General features: G+C 31.6%; 3 protein-coding genes across 5 annotated transcripts; 1 reads left to right on the plus strand and 2 right to left on the minus strand.

The window, feature by feature from the left end:
- The first annotated feature begins 470 nt into the window (after positions 1-470).
- LOC107946127 (uncharacterized protein At4g18257) lies at positions 471-2918 on the plus strand. The gene is made up of 3 exons (XM_016880347.2): positions 471-852; positions 948-1274; positions 2475-2918. Exons 1-3 carry the CDS (start codon positions 578-580, stop codon positions 2632-2634), a joined length of 762 nt encoding a protein of 253 aa, XP_016735836.1. The 5' UTR covers positions 471-577; the 3' UTR covers positions 2635-2918.
- Positions 2919-6485: 3567 nt separating this feature from the next.
- Positions 6486-10931, minus strand: LOC107946126 (uncharacterized protein At2g34460, chloroplastic). 3 transcript variants are annotated; one of them, XM_041076318.1, is made up of 6 exons: positions 10794-10871; positions 9853-9910; positions 9365-9583; positions 8884-9003; positions 7784-8056; positions 6486-6821 (listed from the first exon to the last, which is right to left on the minus strand). In XM_041076318.1, exons 3-6 carry the CDS (start codon positions 9581-9583, stop codon positions 6657-6659), a joined length of 777 nt encoding a protein of 258 aa, XP_040932252.1. In that variant the 5' UTR covers positions 9853-9910; positions 10794-10871; the 3' UTR covers positions 6486-6656. The 3 variants fall into 3 exon arrangements, with proteins under 3 accessions (XP_040932252.1, XP_016735835.1, XP_016735834.1); XM_016880346.2 differs by lacking the exon at positions 9853-9910 and having other exon boundaries at positions 10794-10931; XM_016880345.2 differs by lacking the exon at positions 10794-10871 and having other exon boundaries at positions 9673-9853.
- On the minus strand, positions 9527-15051 carry LOC107946125 (3-oxoacyl-[acyl-carrier-protein] synthase I, chloroplastic). Its single transcript, XM_041076317.1, has 9 exons — positions 14092-15051; positions 12703-13134; positions 12127-12300; positions 11730-11843; positions 11527-11628; positions 11373-11439; positions 10794-10931; positions 9853-9910; positions 9527-9583 (listed from the first exon to the last, which is right to left on the minus strand). Exons 1-7 carry the CDS (start codon positions 14554-14556, stop codon positions 10864-10866), a joined length of 1422 nt encoding a protein of 473 aa, XP_040932251.1. The 5' UTR covers positions 14557-15051; the 3' UTR covers positions 9527-9583; positions 9853-9910; positions 10794-10863.
- Between the last annotated feature and the right edge of the window lie 3211 nt (positions 15052-18262).

Raw genomic sequence — 18262 nt, forward strand, 5'->3', positions numbered from 1 at the left:
ATTCGGCTACTATTAGATCAACGCTCAAAAGCAAGTGTTAGTTATTGAAATTTTCAAACCTATAATAATTATGCAATGATTTGGAATTTAAAATTTTGTAGATAACAAAATTTATAACTATGCACTGTAGTTTGAATTGATGTTATACGTTAATCCAAATATCATAGAATGTGCCCCGCCTGATTTTTGGCCATTCAGAGTATGTGAAATGCGAAGGTGTTATTGATAGTTTACGATAATATGTTTGCCATATCAAATTTTAAAAATAACAGAATTTAACTTAATGAATTTAACAATTATCGTTTAATGTAATTCAACAAGTACATCGATTAAAAACGACCAAACTAAAGTATATGGACAAAATCAAAAACTTTTGTAAAGTACAGGGACTAATAGTAGGATTTAACCTTTTTAAATAAAGTTTTAGGACTTAAGTGATATTTAATAAAAAAATAGGGTCAAAATTACATGATTTACATAATTTTAGGGACAAAATTATATTTACGACATTCCTTTTAAATTCTGGGGATTTTGAACGGTGGAAACTTTACCAATTACAGCAAAACAAAGGAAAAAGATGGCGGAGGAAGAGAGAAAGAAGAGGGTGGTGGTGGAATCGCTAGGATGGCTGACGGAATCCTCCATCATGCCCAAGAAACACCGCGCCATCGAAGGCGTCGGAGTCTCTTCCATCCTTGAACTCAAAGCCCATCTCTACAAATCCCAAGAAGAATCCAAGAAATCCAAGGAATTAACCGGTTCCGACGTCGACTACCACCGTGCCAAGAAAAAAATCTCCGCTCAAGATACCTTCTCCTTCAAGAACTCCGGCGTCGAATCTCGCGCCCTCAAGTAATTTCTGTTTCCCCTTTCTATAGTTAACCTAATTGGGAAATTAGGGCTTATTTTTTCAATTTAGGGTTTCTCAATTTTGTGTTTGGTTACAGGGACAAGCTTGAGCTTAAAGCTGTTAACGATGGGTCAGTTAGCTATGCGGCATTGGAGAAGAAGGCTGAATTATATGATAAGTTAGTGAAGGGAGAGTTATCTGATGAAGAAGATAAGGAGAAGTATTGTGTTGATTTTTCCAGGAAGGGTTTCGAGCTCGAAAAATCGGAGCCGTCGAAAGTCGATCCTGATTTTGGTAATTTAGGAGCAGAAGATGAAGGCGGTGGTGAGATTGATGATGGCCATGCTTTGTTTAAAACGAAATTCGTAGGGCCTGGAAGAACGGGTGGAACCATTAACAATGATGAACATAAACGCTTTGTAAGGTGAGGGTTTTACTTTTTAGCTTTCCTTTTTGGTTAAATGTTATGTTAAATTCAAGTTATTGTTCGATGAAATGTTTGGTGGTATTTTACGAAGTTATTAATATTTGCTTAGAGTTTTTCGGGTATGATCGAACAACTAGATGAAAAAAGTTTCGAAAAATTGAACAAATCTGTATTCTGCACATACCTGGTTATCGAGTCTGGATTACATAGGTTATAGCTTTTGGTTTTCATTTAAAGTATTTTGTTGGATACAAGTATGGGTTATGATTGAGCAATTATATGTAGAAGTTTAAAAAAATTTAGCATAGCTATGTCCGACATACACCCAAATTAGACTTAGACAATCATTTCGAGTGCGGATTTAGGGTTTAGCTTTGCTTGGCATATTTGAGGTGCAACTGATAGGTTGGGCTTGAAGATTTAACCACTTTAGTATAGTGAATCAATCTCCTAGTGGCATGATGTTTCATCCCTTTCTATCTTTAACCTACATGCCTCTCATGGAATTCATTGTGGATTTGAGCTAAATTTATGTATATGAATAAGAATGATGGGTAAATTTATCATAGGTATGATTGGTGAAGTTTTGGAAAAGGAGCTTTAAGTTTGAGTTGATGCCCCTCTTTTTAAGTTCTTTGCTAACCAGTAGCTGGCTATCTGGTTTCATCTTGCTTAAATGTTTTGCTTAATTGCCAAATGAAGTGGCATACTACATAGACTTGTCAATTATGACCCGGACTTGAAAACTTGATCCGATTAACCCAAATCTGAACCGAACACAACCCAATTCGACCATAAAAGGTCAACTATCCGAACCCACTCAACCTGAGCCTGAAAATGAATAGAACTCAAAGTGTCAAATCCAAATAAAAAATATCAGAGACGCATGATCTGAAAAACCGATTGACAAACTTGAATGACCTGAACCTCAAACTAACCTGATCACGAAATGATCCAAACCTGAAGCGGCTAGAAAATTTTAGAACTGGATAGACCTGACTGAAATTGATCCATAGTATCAAAAAGTTTATATATGAATACGGTAAATACCATGTACTCCATAGTATCAAAAAGTTCATATATGAATATGGTAATCTAACACATTTTTGAAGGTACTGAAGATTTGAAAAGTCTTTTATTAGAAATTTGAAACTTTAAAGTTGAAGCTAAAATATATTCCTTTATGGTTATTTGCAGGGAAGTTCATGAAGAAGCTAATCAAGCAAGGGAAATGGTGTCCGAGCTTAAATTGCGAAGGCAAGAGCAAGCAATGGCTCGTCGCGAGAAACTCAGACAGGCCTATCTTCGGAAACAACTGGAGAAACTGAAGGCTGCATCAAAAACAGAACAGACTTGATTGACTGGCTCGCCAGAAAGGAGATCCATGCATTATTTTATCGGCCAGGATTGAGCTGTATGCATCCGAGCACCCAACATATGATAGGCTGCGGCATTGCTTTTCTATCTGCAATGAAAATGAATGGGATTTTACTTGAGCAATTTCACTGGTTTCCTCTTTTGTACATTGTAATTTTAGGCTATATTATTCAAACTTGGAGGTAAATGTTAGTTATAAGTATATGTCGGACATAAGTATATTCAAATTTTTTTCCTTAAGATTTTCATGTATGTTGATGGTCATTGAACGATCATATCTTCATATTATGTATGAGTTTGTATCGGGCCATTAACAGGCTGAGAAGCATCGTAAATTTATCTCGATTAAGTTAGGCTCTCGATCCAGTTTTATGTTACCAAAAAAAACAAAAAAGAATAAACAATTTTTGTAGAAGAGTTCCTTCTATTTCCTAATGGCAAATCATATCAGCAATTTAAGGTTGTAAAAAGAAGGAAACAATATGTTGCGGTTTGATGCATTTAACATCATGATAATTGTAATTGATAGGTTTCACTAAAAATTCTTATAAGTTACTATAGATATAATTTTTTCATATTGAAATACATAAAATCTTATAAGTTACAGTAATATTTGTGTACATGAGATTGTGACTTCAAGTGTTGCATGGGCAAGGAGCTTATGAGCTAGAACACCACTCCTTTGTACTCTAGTTAGAATGGTAATTTGTAGGTGTTGGTTACCACCGGATAAAGAACAGATTAAACTCAATACGAATGAAGTAAGGTCACCGAATGTTTTTAATGTTTGTATTGGAGAAGTGTTTAGGGGCTCTTATACAAACTGGTTATATAGCTATTTGATGGTGGTGAGTAAGGATTTAATTTTTAGAGTTGAGGCAAGAGTGGTGTTAGAATGATTGTGCATAGCTTGGGAGAAGAATTTTAGACAAAACTGACGTGGAGTGTGACAATGCCTTACTAGTGGAAACTATTCTAGTCACGACTTATCCATATGTTACTAACTCGGAATTGGAAAGTCCGTTTTCGTCATATCCCGTGATCTCGAAACAAAGTTACGGATAAAATGGAAAAATGTGGGTTTAACGGTGGCGTGGGATTGATCTCTTTTGAAGAACCCTCAATTTCACTGCGCGACTTCTTGTTGGAGGATAGAATTAATTCTACATGAATTCACTATGTGCTTATTAATGTAATCACTTAAGGCTATTTTTTCTACCAAAAAAAATAAAAATATATATATTTATTTTCAATTAACGGTAAAAAAATACAAAGATTCAAATTAAGGTAATTAAAGGTTTTCATATAGATTATGATTTTATTCTGCAATGTTTACTTAGCTTACTTTCATTGTTTAAACGATTAATATGTAGTTTACTCTCTCTGAACTTTTTTTTTGTATCTAGTTGGTACCTAAATTTGTATTCCATCTCCTAAGTTGGTACCTTCGCACTAACACTATTAGTTAGACCTGACATGACACTGGTGACCAATCCTATAGTGAAATGTGTCAATCTCTTAGTATAACATGTGACAGACATAAATTAAATTTTTTTTAAAAAAGTATAAATTAATATTAAAAAGATATAACATTTTTTTGGAGAAGTTTAGGATAAACTATGTAAAAGAAAAGTTTATATACCAACTAGGTACTTTTGAACAAGTTGAAGGCGTAAATTATCTATTAACCCTAAAAAATATTATAAAGTTAACATACACAATTAACCTATGTATCGCACAAAAATACAAACTAATATTATTTTAATATCCAAATTTATCTATATTTTAATAAAATATTTAATCTTTATATTTAAAAAAGTTAAAAGATTTTCTTTTTACTTTCTATATTTTAAAATTTTTAATTCAATCAATATTATTAATATATTTTTATTATAGATATTTTTTATTGAAATAATTTTATATTTTATTACTTAAAATAATATTTTTCGAAGGGAACTGTTGATACGTTGTATCAACGGACAACGGAGGTCAATATAGAAAAGAGAATGGTGTCATGTTCCAAAGATCAGTCTATCCACCTAAATAGAGCGTTTAAGATTATTTGAATCATAAATATTTCAGGTCAGATTCTGAATCGAGGTTATTAAATATTTTATTATAATTATATAAGAGTAAGAATATAAAAAACATTGGAGCCAGGCCTGGACAGAACCACTGCCATTGTTATTTGTTGCCAACTCCCAAAGTGTTTTGTAATATTTTCAATGAAAATGCCAACCAAAACCTTTTCCTATATATTATTTAATCACTATTTTCTTGCTTTATTTAATATATATATATATATATGAGGCTAATTATTTTGTTGAAATAAAAACCTTCTCAAATAAATATAGGATATTATCGAGTGTCTTTTATGATTAACTTATTATCTTATAATAACACACGGCATCATTTTAATTCGTTTGTAAAATTATTTTATTTAGTGTTAATACTCCATATATATAAATAAATTAGAAAATAACTCAATTTAAAATTTTGACAAGTAAATAATCTTTGACACATCAATTAATTATTATGAAAAAAATATGTGAAACCTATAATTGAAGTTGATTTTAAGTTTTTTTTTTATATTCAAAAAAAAATTGTACTTTTTCAATATGGTATTTATTAATTTAATATCTCATATATAATTTTTGAATTTATTAATATAAAATAATTTAATATGTATTAATTATTTTTTATAATAATAAATGAAATTAACATATAGAGAAGGGGTGGTGGGCTACCCACCATGTTACTTGAATGTTAAATAATGCTTTGAAGATGCCCTAATAATGTTCTTTTTTTCAATATCATTATCTAATTCTTAAATAATTAAACCAAAACTACTCAAATTATATCTAACACACTGCCTTCAAATGATTTTGTTTGTAGTTAAACCAGCACAATATAGTTGGCAAATACTTAGATTATTCCTTCTTTATAAAACACAAATAGGTGCGTGGGTTTAAGAGATCCTTCTATTATAGGCATCTAATCAAATTAGTCCCTCTAAAGAATCTGATAAAATCAAATGGGAATAGATTTAACATTTGCTATTTAATAGAATTAATATTTCTAAAGTTTTTTTTATAGTTTTGTAAATAAAATCTTTTTTGTTTGGAATTGAAAAATTAATAATTTTCAAGATATTTTTTATAGGGACTAAATTGATCCATTTAATAAAAAAGGGACTAATCTTAGGAATTTAACCCAAATAAATATGGAACATGCTTTATTAGCATTATCTTTCACTATAAAAACCATTTGAAACCTCTTTACATTTCAATCAAATTTCAAGAAGGCTCATAATATACTTCAATAGCTTTCCTTCAATTGTTTTATTAGGAAAATGGAAGGTAGCAAAATGGCTATGGTTTTGGTTGCTTATATCACTGTTCTTGTTGTTTTTTCCACCGGAGTGGCGGCCACCAGTGTGAGGGAAGATCAAGGGGCAGTTGCACCGTCGCCAATGGAAAGTGCTGGGGTGGCTTTGGGTGCTTCCGCTGTGTTTGTCGCTGTAGTTTCAATGCTTGCATGGTTCCTTTGAAACTCTAATTTATTTTGTATTTCTTTTTATGCTCTCCAATTTCGCTCTTGCTTGAGATGTTTTTTCTTTAAATTAACATTAATAAAATCTTTGATTTATATTTGGTCTTTAAAAAAATCATTTTAATATTAATAAAATCCAATCGATCTCGAAAATGACATCAAATCAATTGAATCAACTAAAAATCCAATTGAATAAATTTTTTTTAATAATTTTTTAATTGAACCAATCATTCCGATCAAATTAACAAACTGATGATTGAACCGATCCAACTACCTATCTAATTCTAATAACATTGGTATTTAACAATTATAAACAAAGCTACCCCAGTATAACACTTTGGTTCTTACAATTTAACTCGTGATTACTTCAATACCAATTGTGAGAAGTTACAGGATATTGTCTGGTTTGGTAAAAAATATGTCCTCCCAAAATTGAAGGAAACAACAATGTTATGTTAGTTTTATGGAACCAAAAAGATCCTTGTAAGAACGTTTGGGAGCATCAGTACGAGAAACAATCTCCACTACTTTGAAACATGATTCAGGATGAACCAATGACTCCACTGCAACCTCTGCAACTTGGTCCCTGGATATGCTTCCTTCAATAAGTGTGTCCTAAATTAGGAAACAATACCCAAATGTTACTCGGGTGTATGTCAAATACCTAAATTAGGAAACCAGTACACGATGAAAAATTCGAAAACTAATATGAATTGTAGTGCTTGGGTTTAGATAAAAGTAAATGAATGTGGTTTGGTTTAGGGTTTTTGATTTATAAGTTTAAAAAACTAATCTAATTTTAGTTTTTTTTCTAATTATAATATAATAAAGATTGATATATGATGCACTATTGATTAAATAATAAGATGACACTTTGTGGAAAATAAAAAATATGAAAGGACTTAAAAAATAAATACCACTAACTTTATTTCAACATAATGAAATATTAATTATAATTTTAGGTTTCGGGTTTTAAGGCTTAGGGTTTCAGGTTTTTTTTTTGTATTTGCTTAAGTTTAACAATTATAATTAATATTTATTTTTAAACAATATTTTTTATTTTATACCAATGATGATGTACCATTTTATTATTAATTGATGATGTATGAGACCTATGCAATGACAATGCATCAAATATTCACCTTAAAAATAAACACTTTATTTCTGAAAAGTGAAAAACAATTAACAAAATATTTTTAAACTTTCAAAAACTTGATTGAACCAAAACAAGCCAAACCAATATCACCTTTATAAGGGGGTCATGGACTCATATCTCCGTACACATAACCTCAAACACGAGTATTTCAATAAAAATGAAGAGTCGGAGCAATATAATGGTCATAAGGGCAAGGTTTTTTTCCCTTTGAAGAACAGGTTCAAGAGGGGTAAGCTTTTTTTCGTTAAAATTTTTGGGGTAGAGGTAAGCAAAAAACACATCCCATCCCACCTCATACCGGTCCCTATGTGTTCATACTATGAATCAAACGGAAAAAATGAAGAGTCGGAGAAAACATAGAATGCCAACCTACATGAGAAAAGATGAAAAGAAACTAGAAAACGAAACTGAAATGGTTTACCTCAGGTTCCATCACAACATTTCCGGTTGGCGGATCATTTCTCAACCCGCCAGGCCTTATGATTGTGTAGTTAATCCCAGATTTCCTGATATATTGCTCAGCCTGGAGTTTTGCTATCAAGGTGAGTCCGAAAACATTGAGAAAAATATAAGCGGGATTAAAAACCTGCCCCATTGCAGCTCCATTGACCAAAATTGAGCTGATAAGAATGAATCGGTTCACACCAAGTTTTCGGCATGCTTCGACGAGGTTTACCGTGCCAAAGTTATCAACCTGGGTGACATAATAAAACTTACATATTTGAAACTATCGAAGGAAGGTGGCACAAAATTCGCAATCATACAACTTTTAACACTATCAATATATAATAGGAAACAAGAATCAAGGCACTAATGGGGACAAATCAAATGGCAAAACAGGATAGAATCACAATATCCATAAACATGAAATCTGTCTAGGTCAGATTAAGGTCGTTACTATTTAGGTGGTCTGAGTGGCTGAAAAGTGAAAAGGGAAGAAAGGGGTTCAAATGGTGCTGGAGTTGGACATCAGCATGCACCCAGAGACCTAACGCCAGTGCTGTAAATGCATACATCATTCACAAGCTTAGACAAATCATGCTAGTAAAATACAAACAAATGATCAAACAGCAATGAATTTGCAGACGTTATCCGACCATCATCAAAAGGTAAGCTTAAGAAATTGTTTCCCTCATGAAGATAGCTACATTATGGTTCCATGCAAGCTCAGTCAATCTAAACTCAGAAAATGGTATCACGAGTCGAAAGCAAACTCAGGCTAAGGGGTTAGTTGGTCTCAACATCTAGAGAAGTGAGTGTAATTCAATACATTAAGGAAATCATATCCAAAATGCATACACAGATTTTAGGAACGACAATCAACAAACAAGAGAATCATCATACAACTCCATTTTAAAGCTCAAACTTCCGAAAAGGAAACCTGAAGAAAACAGCAAGGATATGGATATATGTTAACCATGTCATTCTAACTCGGATGTGAGTTTAGGAAATGTATATATTTAGAGGATCGTAGCCCGTATCAATGATGAAAATTGCTATATGTTCAAATCAAAACTTGACCTTCCAAGGAGCAAATAAGTCCCATCCTGGTCGAAATCCAGTGGCACATATTACAGCATCTGAATCTTCACCAATGGCTTCTGCTAGCTTTGCTGATCCCTCAGTCACATCTGCTTGCACCTGCAAAACCAGCCATTCACAGTTTCTAAAACCAAATAAACTCGAATAATCTACTTCAGCTTTAATGTAAGTATCCGGTACGGATATCCAAAATTTTCATGCATTTCAAACATTCTCAAAGGATCATATTATCGAATACATGGTGGACAGTAGTTACGAACACGAATAACATAGCTATAGACACCCAAATTTCTCTCAAGCAACAAAGATCACGGAAGCTGAAGAACCCTTTGATTCTTTAGTAAATTTCCCTAAATTTATCCAAAAAAAAATTCTACCATTTATAGCCACCCATTGAAGTTTCAGTACCATATCAAAGTTAAAACACATTCAAAATTTTAAAGAAGAGAAAAGAACTAACAATTTGAAGAGATGGGTTGTCGTTAGAAAGCAAAGTTTTAGCTTTCCCCAAATCACGAACCCCAGCCTTGACTGAAAATCCCTTAGAAAGTAGCTGTTCAACGACCCTTTTCCCAGTACTACCCGTTGCTCCAGCTACAAATATAGTTTTCTTCTTTGTATCCACATTTACTGCCTCTTTGGTTTCGGAAACTTCCTCTGTTATTTCACTTCCTCTCATCTAACAGAAACATTAGAAAAGCAAATTCAAGAAGGGATAATACAAAAGGTAATGAAAAGGGAAAAGTGGGAACTTGTTATGGGGATTACCATGGTAGAAGTTAGAGGCCTTGATTTAATGGAGGAAGGAAACGAAGGGAAAGAAGATTTGGGGAAGGAAAGAAAGGAATGGTGGAGAGGAGGGAATAGAGAGTTTCTGAGGAACAGAGGAGTGGCCATAAGATTAGAGAGAAACGGTGACTGGTGAGTCCACCTTCGCCACAAGTTTACCTTTCTTTTTCTCTTTAAATCTTTGCTCAGTTATGAAGGTAAGTTGTAATTCTGCCATCTGCCAAATTCTCTTTTCATTAATTTATTCATTTTTATAGTATTATATTCAACTCATTCTATTATAAAAACAGGAGGAAATTAGTTTGAATTATTCATTCTTTTCTTAAGCAATAAATATTAATTATGTTACACTGTAATTTTATTTAATTTTTAAATAATATAAGGATTGAGGTTACATTTGTTTCATTGAAAATAGCTTTCTATAAATATTTTTTACTTTTCTTGTCATAAAAAATAACTTGGCAAACGACAATAACTTATAACTTAACAGAAAATAAGTGTTTTTTTTAAATGACTTTCAGAAGCACAAATCTTTTTTCAAAAAAAAAACCTTATTTACGAATGATTTTATTTTTATAGAAAAATTAACTCAAGTCATGCTTAATTATTGTATTAATAATTTATTTTTATTTTTATTTTTAAAATCATATAAAACTATTAAAATAATATAATTTTTAATATTACTAAGCATACCTATTTAATTATCTATATCTAATCATATAATAAACTATTAATATAAATTATTATTTTAATAATAAATTATTATTAAAATAATAATTTATATTAATAATAAATATTTTGTAGCATAAATGTTAAAATATGTCATAAGTCTATGTACTTTTCACAAATTTTAAATTTAGTCCTTGTAAGTCTCTCTACTTTTCACATTTGAAAATCAAATCCAATTGTTAATATTGTTTTTTTCTTCAATTTTGTTGATATCACATTTTTAAATAAAAAAACTCGATATTAATGTAACTAAAAAATGATGTTACAATGAATATGAATTTAACAAAATATTTTTAATAATGCTAATAGCTGAACCTGAATTTTGATATCTAAAAAATAGGTGATGAAAAATGGCTCTCATGAAATCTTACAAAGATTGAAGCAGTCCCTCAGCTGTCATGAACAAAGATTCTATCTTTTTCCTAATAAATGATGAAACTTTCATGGCTTGAATGCAGAAAATGCCACCACAGAGTTGTGTCCACCAAATCCGAAAGAATTCGATATTGCTGAATCATATAGAGATCACAATTAGAACTTTGGGTTCAGGTCGAAATCAACTAATCTTTAAGTAAAAGAGGAGAAAGAAATGTGATAGGAACTTGTCACTGAACAAGTATATCTGACCCTATCCGGATATGTCCTCCGAGGAGTATCCAAATACTCAAACAAATTGTTATAGGAATTTATCATTGAACAAGTATATCCAACCCGTATCCAGATATGGGTATGAGGATATATCCTCCGAGGACTCTCCATATACGTAAAAGAGGAGAAAGAGACAAATAAATTGTAATAGGAACTTGTCATCTAGCACATGTGCCTGACACATATCTAGATATGAATATGATATGATCTTCTGAGGACCTTAAATCTCTTATAATAAAATTGAATATACCCGTGCCAGACACATACACCTAAATCTGAGTAACATAGCTCGAGAGTCTTACCAACGTTAACCTCATGCTGCTGCTTTTCATTGGCAACAGTATCGAACTCAACTGAAGGCTCTGGATTCTGCATTGAAAAAAATGAGGCACTTCAAGCATTTACGGAGTACATATACAAGAAAACTCTGTTAAAAAGGCAACTAGAAGTACATACAAATTGATTAATGGTTGGATGAACCCATCCTGTTGTAATGGCTTTCACAGTGGCAATGGCTTCTAAACTACCTGCTGCACCCAGACAATGGCCGATCATAGACTGCAAAAAAGAAGCAAAACAATTAGCAATCAGCAAACGAGCAACATTACACATGTTCATCTCGAGTTTTGCGAAATTCATGAGAGAAAAAAGGAAGGTACCTTCGTTGCATTGATTTTGATCTCTGATGTATTCTTGAATACCTTCTTAATAGCATTTATCTCGGCCAGGTCACCGGCAAGAGTTGAAGTCGTGTGTGCATTGATATAATTAACCTGAAATGAGAAAAAACTTGCTTAGTTTGCTACTTTGTCGCCTTTTTAGGTAATGAGAAGCTAATTTGATGTGTATTTGTACGAGATTGACCAGAGAATTCATTGGTGATATGGAATTTATTTTTTGGAAACAAAAGTTTCTAAAGTTGTCAGCAAACCGGGAAGAAAGAATTGAAGATACAACATACGACGGGAAATGAGAAATATCCTAGATACCAGACCAAGCTGGGTTACTCCTACTGTATTCGTAAAGAAAATCAAGTTAAAAGGCAGAAAGAATCACCTCCTCAGGGGACACACCAGCATCTTCAAGGCTTCTCTCGATGCATGAAGACACCCCGAGACCGTCGGCTCTTGGATCAGTCATATGATAAGCATCACAATTAACAGCTCCACCTAAGTACTCGGCGATAATTGGTGCACCTCTTTTCATTGCATGTTCCAAGCTTTCCATCACCTGGAAAGCAGAAGAAATAACTCGTTATAAAAGGCCAACCAAGTATCATTTAAACCAAGAATCATTATGCAAAAGTACCAATCCATTAACTCAAGACTAAGTCGCATTAACCACGTAGTTCAATGCGATAAAAGAAAGCAAAGTATGTATGCGTAACTTGAAATCTTTTCTCCGTTCCCATATCGGTGATTATTTATACTTACATTCCACCAAACATCAAATAATAGTTGGGCTCCATCTGTATCAAACAACGTGCTTCGAGGGAAAAAATTTCGATATTACAAAGGAGATCGTCACCCGTGGAAACAAAACAAGACGCTAACCAGAAATAGGCAACATAATAACCAACAAGAAGTTAAACAATGCATTTATAGGATTAGTGTGTAACGAATGCAAGCTTACCAATACTCCAGCACCTTCACCCATTACAAAGCCATCCCGCTCTTTGTCCCATGGCCTTGAAGTAGTTTGTGGATCTTCATTTCTTTGAGACAATGCCCTACAGGCGACAAAACCCCCCAACCCAATAGGAATAATTGCAGCTTCAGTTCCACCAGCAATCATCAAATCAGCCTCACCTCGATGGATGTGATTGGCAGCAGCATAGAAGCAATAATTGGACGTTGCACAGGCGGTAGAAATCGAATAATTGGGACCCATGAAACCAAGCTCAATAGCAAGCAAGGCAGATCCCATGTTTGTTATAGCATAAGGAATGAAAAATGGTGTTATTTTTCTATGACCCTTCTCTATTAGATTTTGAACACCATCAGAGAACACAGTAAGACCGCCCATACCAGTTCCAACAAGCACTCCAGTTCGCTCTTTATCAATCTGCAACACATAAGCAACCATCCATTCCATAGACATCATAAATTTAACCGATGATGTTAAATCTTTGCAAACTTTCTTTTAAAGGCATATTTCTGGTGGATACGTCACATGATCAATGTAAAAGTCATAATCTAATAAGTCCGGAGCTTAGTTCAATTGGTTCATGTAATGAGGTGGCATCCAACTGATCTGGTGTTCGAATTATAAATATAGCCAATAATTTTATCTTTATTCTAAATACATTTTTTAAAGGAATACTTCTGGTGGATGCATCACAAATTGAATGTTTAGTAATATAAGAAACCCGAAGCTTAATCAGGGGCAGACCGAAATGGAAGCTAAGGGAGGCTTGGTTCCCCCCCCCCCAAATTTTTTGAAATTTTCATTCTTTTCCTTGAAATTTGTTGAAAATTTTAATTTGACCCCCCAAATTTTTGAAAATTTTCATTATGCCTTTTATGTCTTTGAAAATTTTAATAAACTCTTCTAGTTTTTCTTTTTTTCTTTTTTTCCAAATTCTCATTAATCTCATAAAATTTTTAAATATATTAATTAGACCCCAATTTTGTTGATAAAATATCTCATTAACCTCCTAAAATATTTTGAAAATTTTACTTAGGTCCCCCAGACTCAAGATCCGCCACTGAGCTTAAGTCAATTGGTTCATACAATCATCCTTAAGAGAGAGCCTCCAAGCAGTCTAGAGTTATGCAGCAATCATTTCTAGGATTAATCTACAACCTAGGTTGCTTGTACTCTTCGTTCTTTTTCTACTTGAAGTGACATAGATACAAAGGTATATGACCTTTAACTATAATACATATTATGCTTACACCCGAATCCAAGTAACACAAACAAGCTAAGATTCAAAAGATTTTCAATAATTCAATAACAAAACATGAAAAATCACAAGCAAAACAATCCAATCAAACAAAACCCAGAATCCAAAAACATTACCTTAGATAATTTATCACCTCCAAGATCAGCATCTTCAAGTGCCTTCTTACCAGCAACAATGCAATACCTCAAGCAATCATCGAGTCGCCTATCGTTCTTTCCATCAATATACCCTTCAGAAGTAAACCCCCGGATCTGACCGGCGAAACGAGTCGGAAACTTGGAAGCATCGAACCGGTCGATGAGTCCAATCCCACTTTCCCCAGACAACAATTTATCGTAATAAACATCAACGTCGTTCCCAAAAACGGATACCAAGCCCATACCCGTAACAACGACCCGTTTTTTCGGGTCCTTCTCCCGCTTGGGGGCCGAAACGGTGGTGGATGAAGCGGTGATGGAAGTGAATCTCTTGGTTGGCCGATGTGGGAGAGTGAATACATAGCGAAAATGGGGATTTGGGTTGGGTTTTTTGAGAGGGTTTAATGGGGAAGCTCGAAGGGTAGTAGCTTGAAGAGCTTGCATTGTTGATAATGGCGGAAAGAGCTAAGCTAAAGGGCGATGATAACTAAGTGCAGAAGAGCAAAATACACAAGTTAGAAGACAAAATAAGAGTATTAAAATTCAATACTTATAATCAAAAATCAAAGTTAGGCAAAGAGACAATTGCAGTAAAGCATAATTGTTTGGTGGTGATTGTTCAATAATTTAATGATGGTTGAGATAAATTTGACGTTAAATGTCAAATTGAACAAAAAAATCTAAACAATTTATAAGAACTAAACTTGAAATTATATTTGGTTTTGCAGATTTTCTTTTAGTAATTTCATGTTTCACACTTATCCCCTCCAAAAAAGTGAAACTTTTTAATCATAAAAGTGGAAGCTTTAACTTCAACTCAAAATTAATAACTTAAAATTTTATTAAGTATTGTGATTGTTTAGCAAAGCTGAGTTTCGAGTCAAAAGATAAATTTTTCAATTTTTCAAAATCAAAATCTTAAAAATGTTACAATAAAACAAAGATAGTCTGCTTTCGGATGTAATTTTATTTTTATTATTTAAAATAAATTGTTAATTATTCTGTAATATTTAAATTTAGAAAAATTTAATTTTAATTTTAAATAAATTAAATTTAAAATGATACGAATATTAAATAACTCAAATTTAGAATTCATCATCACTCGAATTTATATTGACTTGACTTTGACTGAAAACTAAACTCTTATAACTTGTCTAATTGATGTGTAAGTCGCACGTGAATATATATACTTATAACAATTTTATTTATTTAATATTTTTTATTTCATATAATTTAATATAAGTAATTACTGGTATTCGTTATTATTCAAATCATCATTGTTTTTTTTATATAAAATTTACATAAATAAATAAATTTTGTTATTAATGTATTAAATAATAATGTTATTTTAAGTTTAAAATAAATTATTTGTATGTACTTTTTTTATACATCTCGTTTTCTATATTTTTGTTGTCTGAATCGATAAATGTTGATCCCTTTAGATAATACAGTGTATAGTTGTTTAAGATATCATTACAACTTTTTAAAGTGAAACTACTCTATCTATTATTATTTTTGTTGTACTTATTAAAAGATGTAAAATTTTATAGATAAATATTATACCTTATACCATACTAAAGAAAATTATCACATATATTGAACTTTTAAGGGAGAATAAATGTTCGAACTTTAAAGATAATATTATTGAAAATTTAAAAATACAAAATAATTCCTATATTTAAACAAGAATAAATCAATTATGTAAAATAATTGATTTTTTATTATATATATATTTAATTATGTATCAACTATAGCTTTCAAATTAATTTGGGATGGTTTTATAAACTTTATATTCATTTAAAGAAATTAAATAGAAAATAAAATAATATACAGTGTTTATATATACATATATATTAGATTGTTGATTGAAAATCACACATGTAAGTATACATATTGTTCGAATTAGTATAAAATATCAATACTACGTAGAGTTATTATTAATTGAAATGTCAATTATTAAATATTACTCTAGAACCTATCTAAATTAATCGGTAATAAAAATTTCTAATTAATTTAAAAGTAAATAAAAATAAGCAATGCAAATTAAATCAAATAAACAATTAATAGTAAACCCTAAGATTACAATTTCATCCAATGCGTTAGCTAATTGATCTATTTGTTCCCAATTTATCCTAATAGAGTTGATTATTAACTTGGAGAATTAAAATTCCCTTAATTCTCTTCTGAGCAATTAAAGAACTAATTTAACTCAACTATTGAGTTATATGATACAATTTCCCGAGCTTGGATGTTCGAAAAATAGCTCAATATGAAGAATCATCTCAAAATGGTTCAAACGGTGAAAACTTTGACTCGAAGTACTTAAATTCTTTAAGAAACCGTAGCTATATTAAAACTACGACTCACTTAAACTTGACAAAATACTCGAACCTTGGTGTACTGAAATCGCCACACCCCAAGATGGAAAACGAATTGATAAGACAATTTTGAATGCCACAAACTTAGAAAATTTGATAAGTCCAAAAATAGTTCAATGAACAACCTTAGAGAAAATTTTCTTGCAAAAAGTCTGATTTTTAAATTCAAGCAAAAAGTCTTTTACAAATGTTCAAATTCTAGTTTATATAGACTTATAGATGACCTTTCACATTCAGCACCATTACTAACCATTAACACATTCATCTAATGCAATTAAATTAAATCCATAACTTATGGTGAATAATTTAAAAAGCATATCTCTTCACTTGACCATGTGTAGTTGAAAGGTTATGTCTCTTCACTATTCTATGTATAGCTTAAAAGTCATCTTATTCATGAATGTTTAATGCTCATTTATTGTGCTAGTTATGGCCCTTTCATTTTCCCCTAAACCGAATGCCTTAATGCTTGTGTTTTCCTCCCTTTAATTGGTGTCATGAATAAGCTTTAAGTGAACCAAAAAAACTGAACAGAATTTAAAGAGCCCTCCTTGGTCCTTTGAATAGTCACCTAAACAATAATAAATGAATATTTAAACATTTGCAATTTGTTCAAATTCTTATTCAACTTAAGCGCTCCACATTAACATACTATAACTAATGCACTTATTCAACTGAAAACTTAATTAAAGAACTACAACATTAAAACATGTTTTAAGACGCATTAAAAACACATCAAACACACATTTAAATTAAGATTAAAGGGCTGTGCATTTATTAAATTAATATGGACGATTTTTAGGCCTTAATAGCCCACATGCAAATGTTGCATGGGCCATGAAAGTTCTCATTTTGCATTTAGGTCCTTCAAGCTTGGGCCAGTTTTGAATCTTTTTTGTCAAATCACATCATTATTTTCTTATGTCAATAATGTAGACCAAATTGATTAAGAACTACCTCATATATGGCTACCCAAAGTAATCATGTATATTCCTATCCTAATAATCATGACTTGACTCATCTAATTAAGACCAAGTGTTATTCATTCTAGACCTACAACGAAAAGTCATCTTTTGATTTCTTTAGGTTTTATCAAACTAATAGGTGGCCAGACTATTACCGGAGAAGAATAAGAATAAATACATAATTTAAACTCTGTCACCAGTAAAAAGAGATGGAAATAGATAGCATTCAATTAGCTAAGCATGACCTCTATTCTAACCTTAGAGAAGAGATTTACTTGACGGAGAACTTGGGAAACATCTTAAAATTAAAACAATAATTAAACATAATAAAAGGAAACAGGAAGGAAAAGTAATGAAAAAACTGTCTTTTTGTTGAAATCCGTCGATTCTTTATGTGTGAAAATTTGGGTAGCTCTTTTTCTTTTTACCCCTTTAATAACCCCTAAAAATTGTAACTTCTAAAAAACTATCATATATATATATATGTGTCGCTCTTTTCATTGGAGCAAAAAGTTATCTATTTGCTTTCGTTGGGGCAGAGACATTTTCCGTTGAAATAGAGAGTTGTGTGCCTGCTTTTGTTGAGGTGGAGACATTTTCCATTGAAATAGAAATTTGTTTACGTCAAGCTATTTTTCTCATGCTTTGTTGAACTTATATTAGATAAGAATACATTAAAAATTAGTTCAATTTAACACTATAAATATATAATTAACTTAAAACATTAATGAAATAAAATTCTTAAAATCTAATAAAATTAACTGATAAAATAAACTAAAAATCCTACTAAAATAAAAAACAAATAAT

Source organism: Gossypium hirsutum, chromosome A09, assembly GCF_007990345.1.
Source record: "Gossypium hirsutum isolate 1008001.06 chromosome A09, Gossypium_hirsutum_v2.1, whole genome shotgun sequence".
Classification (NCBI taxonomy): Eukaryota; Viridiplantae; Streptophyta; class Magnoliopsida; order Malvales; family Malvaceae; genus Gossypium; species Gossypium hirsutum.

What these genes read in the sequence shown, in the direction of transcription:
- LOC107946125 (XM_041076317.1), bottom strand. Translation starts at nt 14,556, where the DNA reads ATGCAAGCTCTTCAAGCTACTACCCTTCGAGCTTCCCCATTAAACCCT. An exon ending in CTGGTGTGTCCCCTGAGGAG is followed by an intron (nt 11,844 to 12,126) that starts GTGATTCTTTCT and finishes TTCTCATTTCAG; the next exon opens with GTTAATTATATCAATGCACA. An exon ending in TCAAAATCAATGCAACGAAG is followed by an intron (nt 11,629 to 11,729) that starts GTACCTTCCTTT and finishes TCTTTTTTGCAG; the next exon opens with TCTATGATCGGCCATTGTCT.
- LOC107946127 (XM_016880347.2), top strand. Translation starts at nt 578, where the DNA reads ATGGCGGAGGAAGAGAGAAAGAAGAGGGTGGTGGTGGAATCGCTAGGA. An exon ending in GTCGAATCTCGCGCCCTCAA is followed by an intron (nt 853 to 947) that starts GTAATTTCTGTT and finishes GTTTGGTTACAG; the next exon opens with GGACAAGCTTGAGCTTAAAG. An exon ending in GAACATAAACGCTTTGTAAG is followed by an intron (nt 1,275 to 2,474) that starts GTGAGGGTTTTA and finishes GGTTATTTGCAG; the next exon opens with GGAAGTTCATGAAGAAGCTA.
- LOC107946126 (XM_016880345.2), bottom strand. Translation starts at nt 9,801, where the DNA reads ATGGCCACTCCTCTGTTCCTCAGAAACTCTCTATTCCCTCCTCTCCAC. An exon ending in GGCCTCTAACTTCTACCATG is followed by an intron (nt 9,584 to 9,672) that starts GTAATCCCCATA and finishes TGTTTCTGTTAG; the next exon opens with ATGAGAGGAAGTGAAATAAC. An exon ending in ACTTATTTGCTCCTTGGAAG is followed by an intron (nt 8,057 to 8,883) that starts GTCAAGTTTTGA and finishes TATGTCACCCAG; the next exon opens with GTTGATAACTTTGGCACGGT.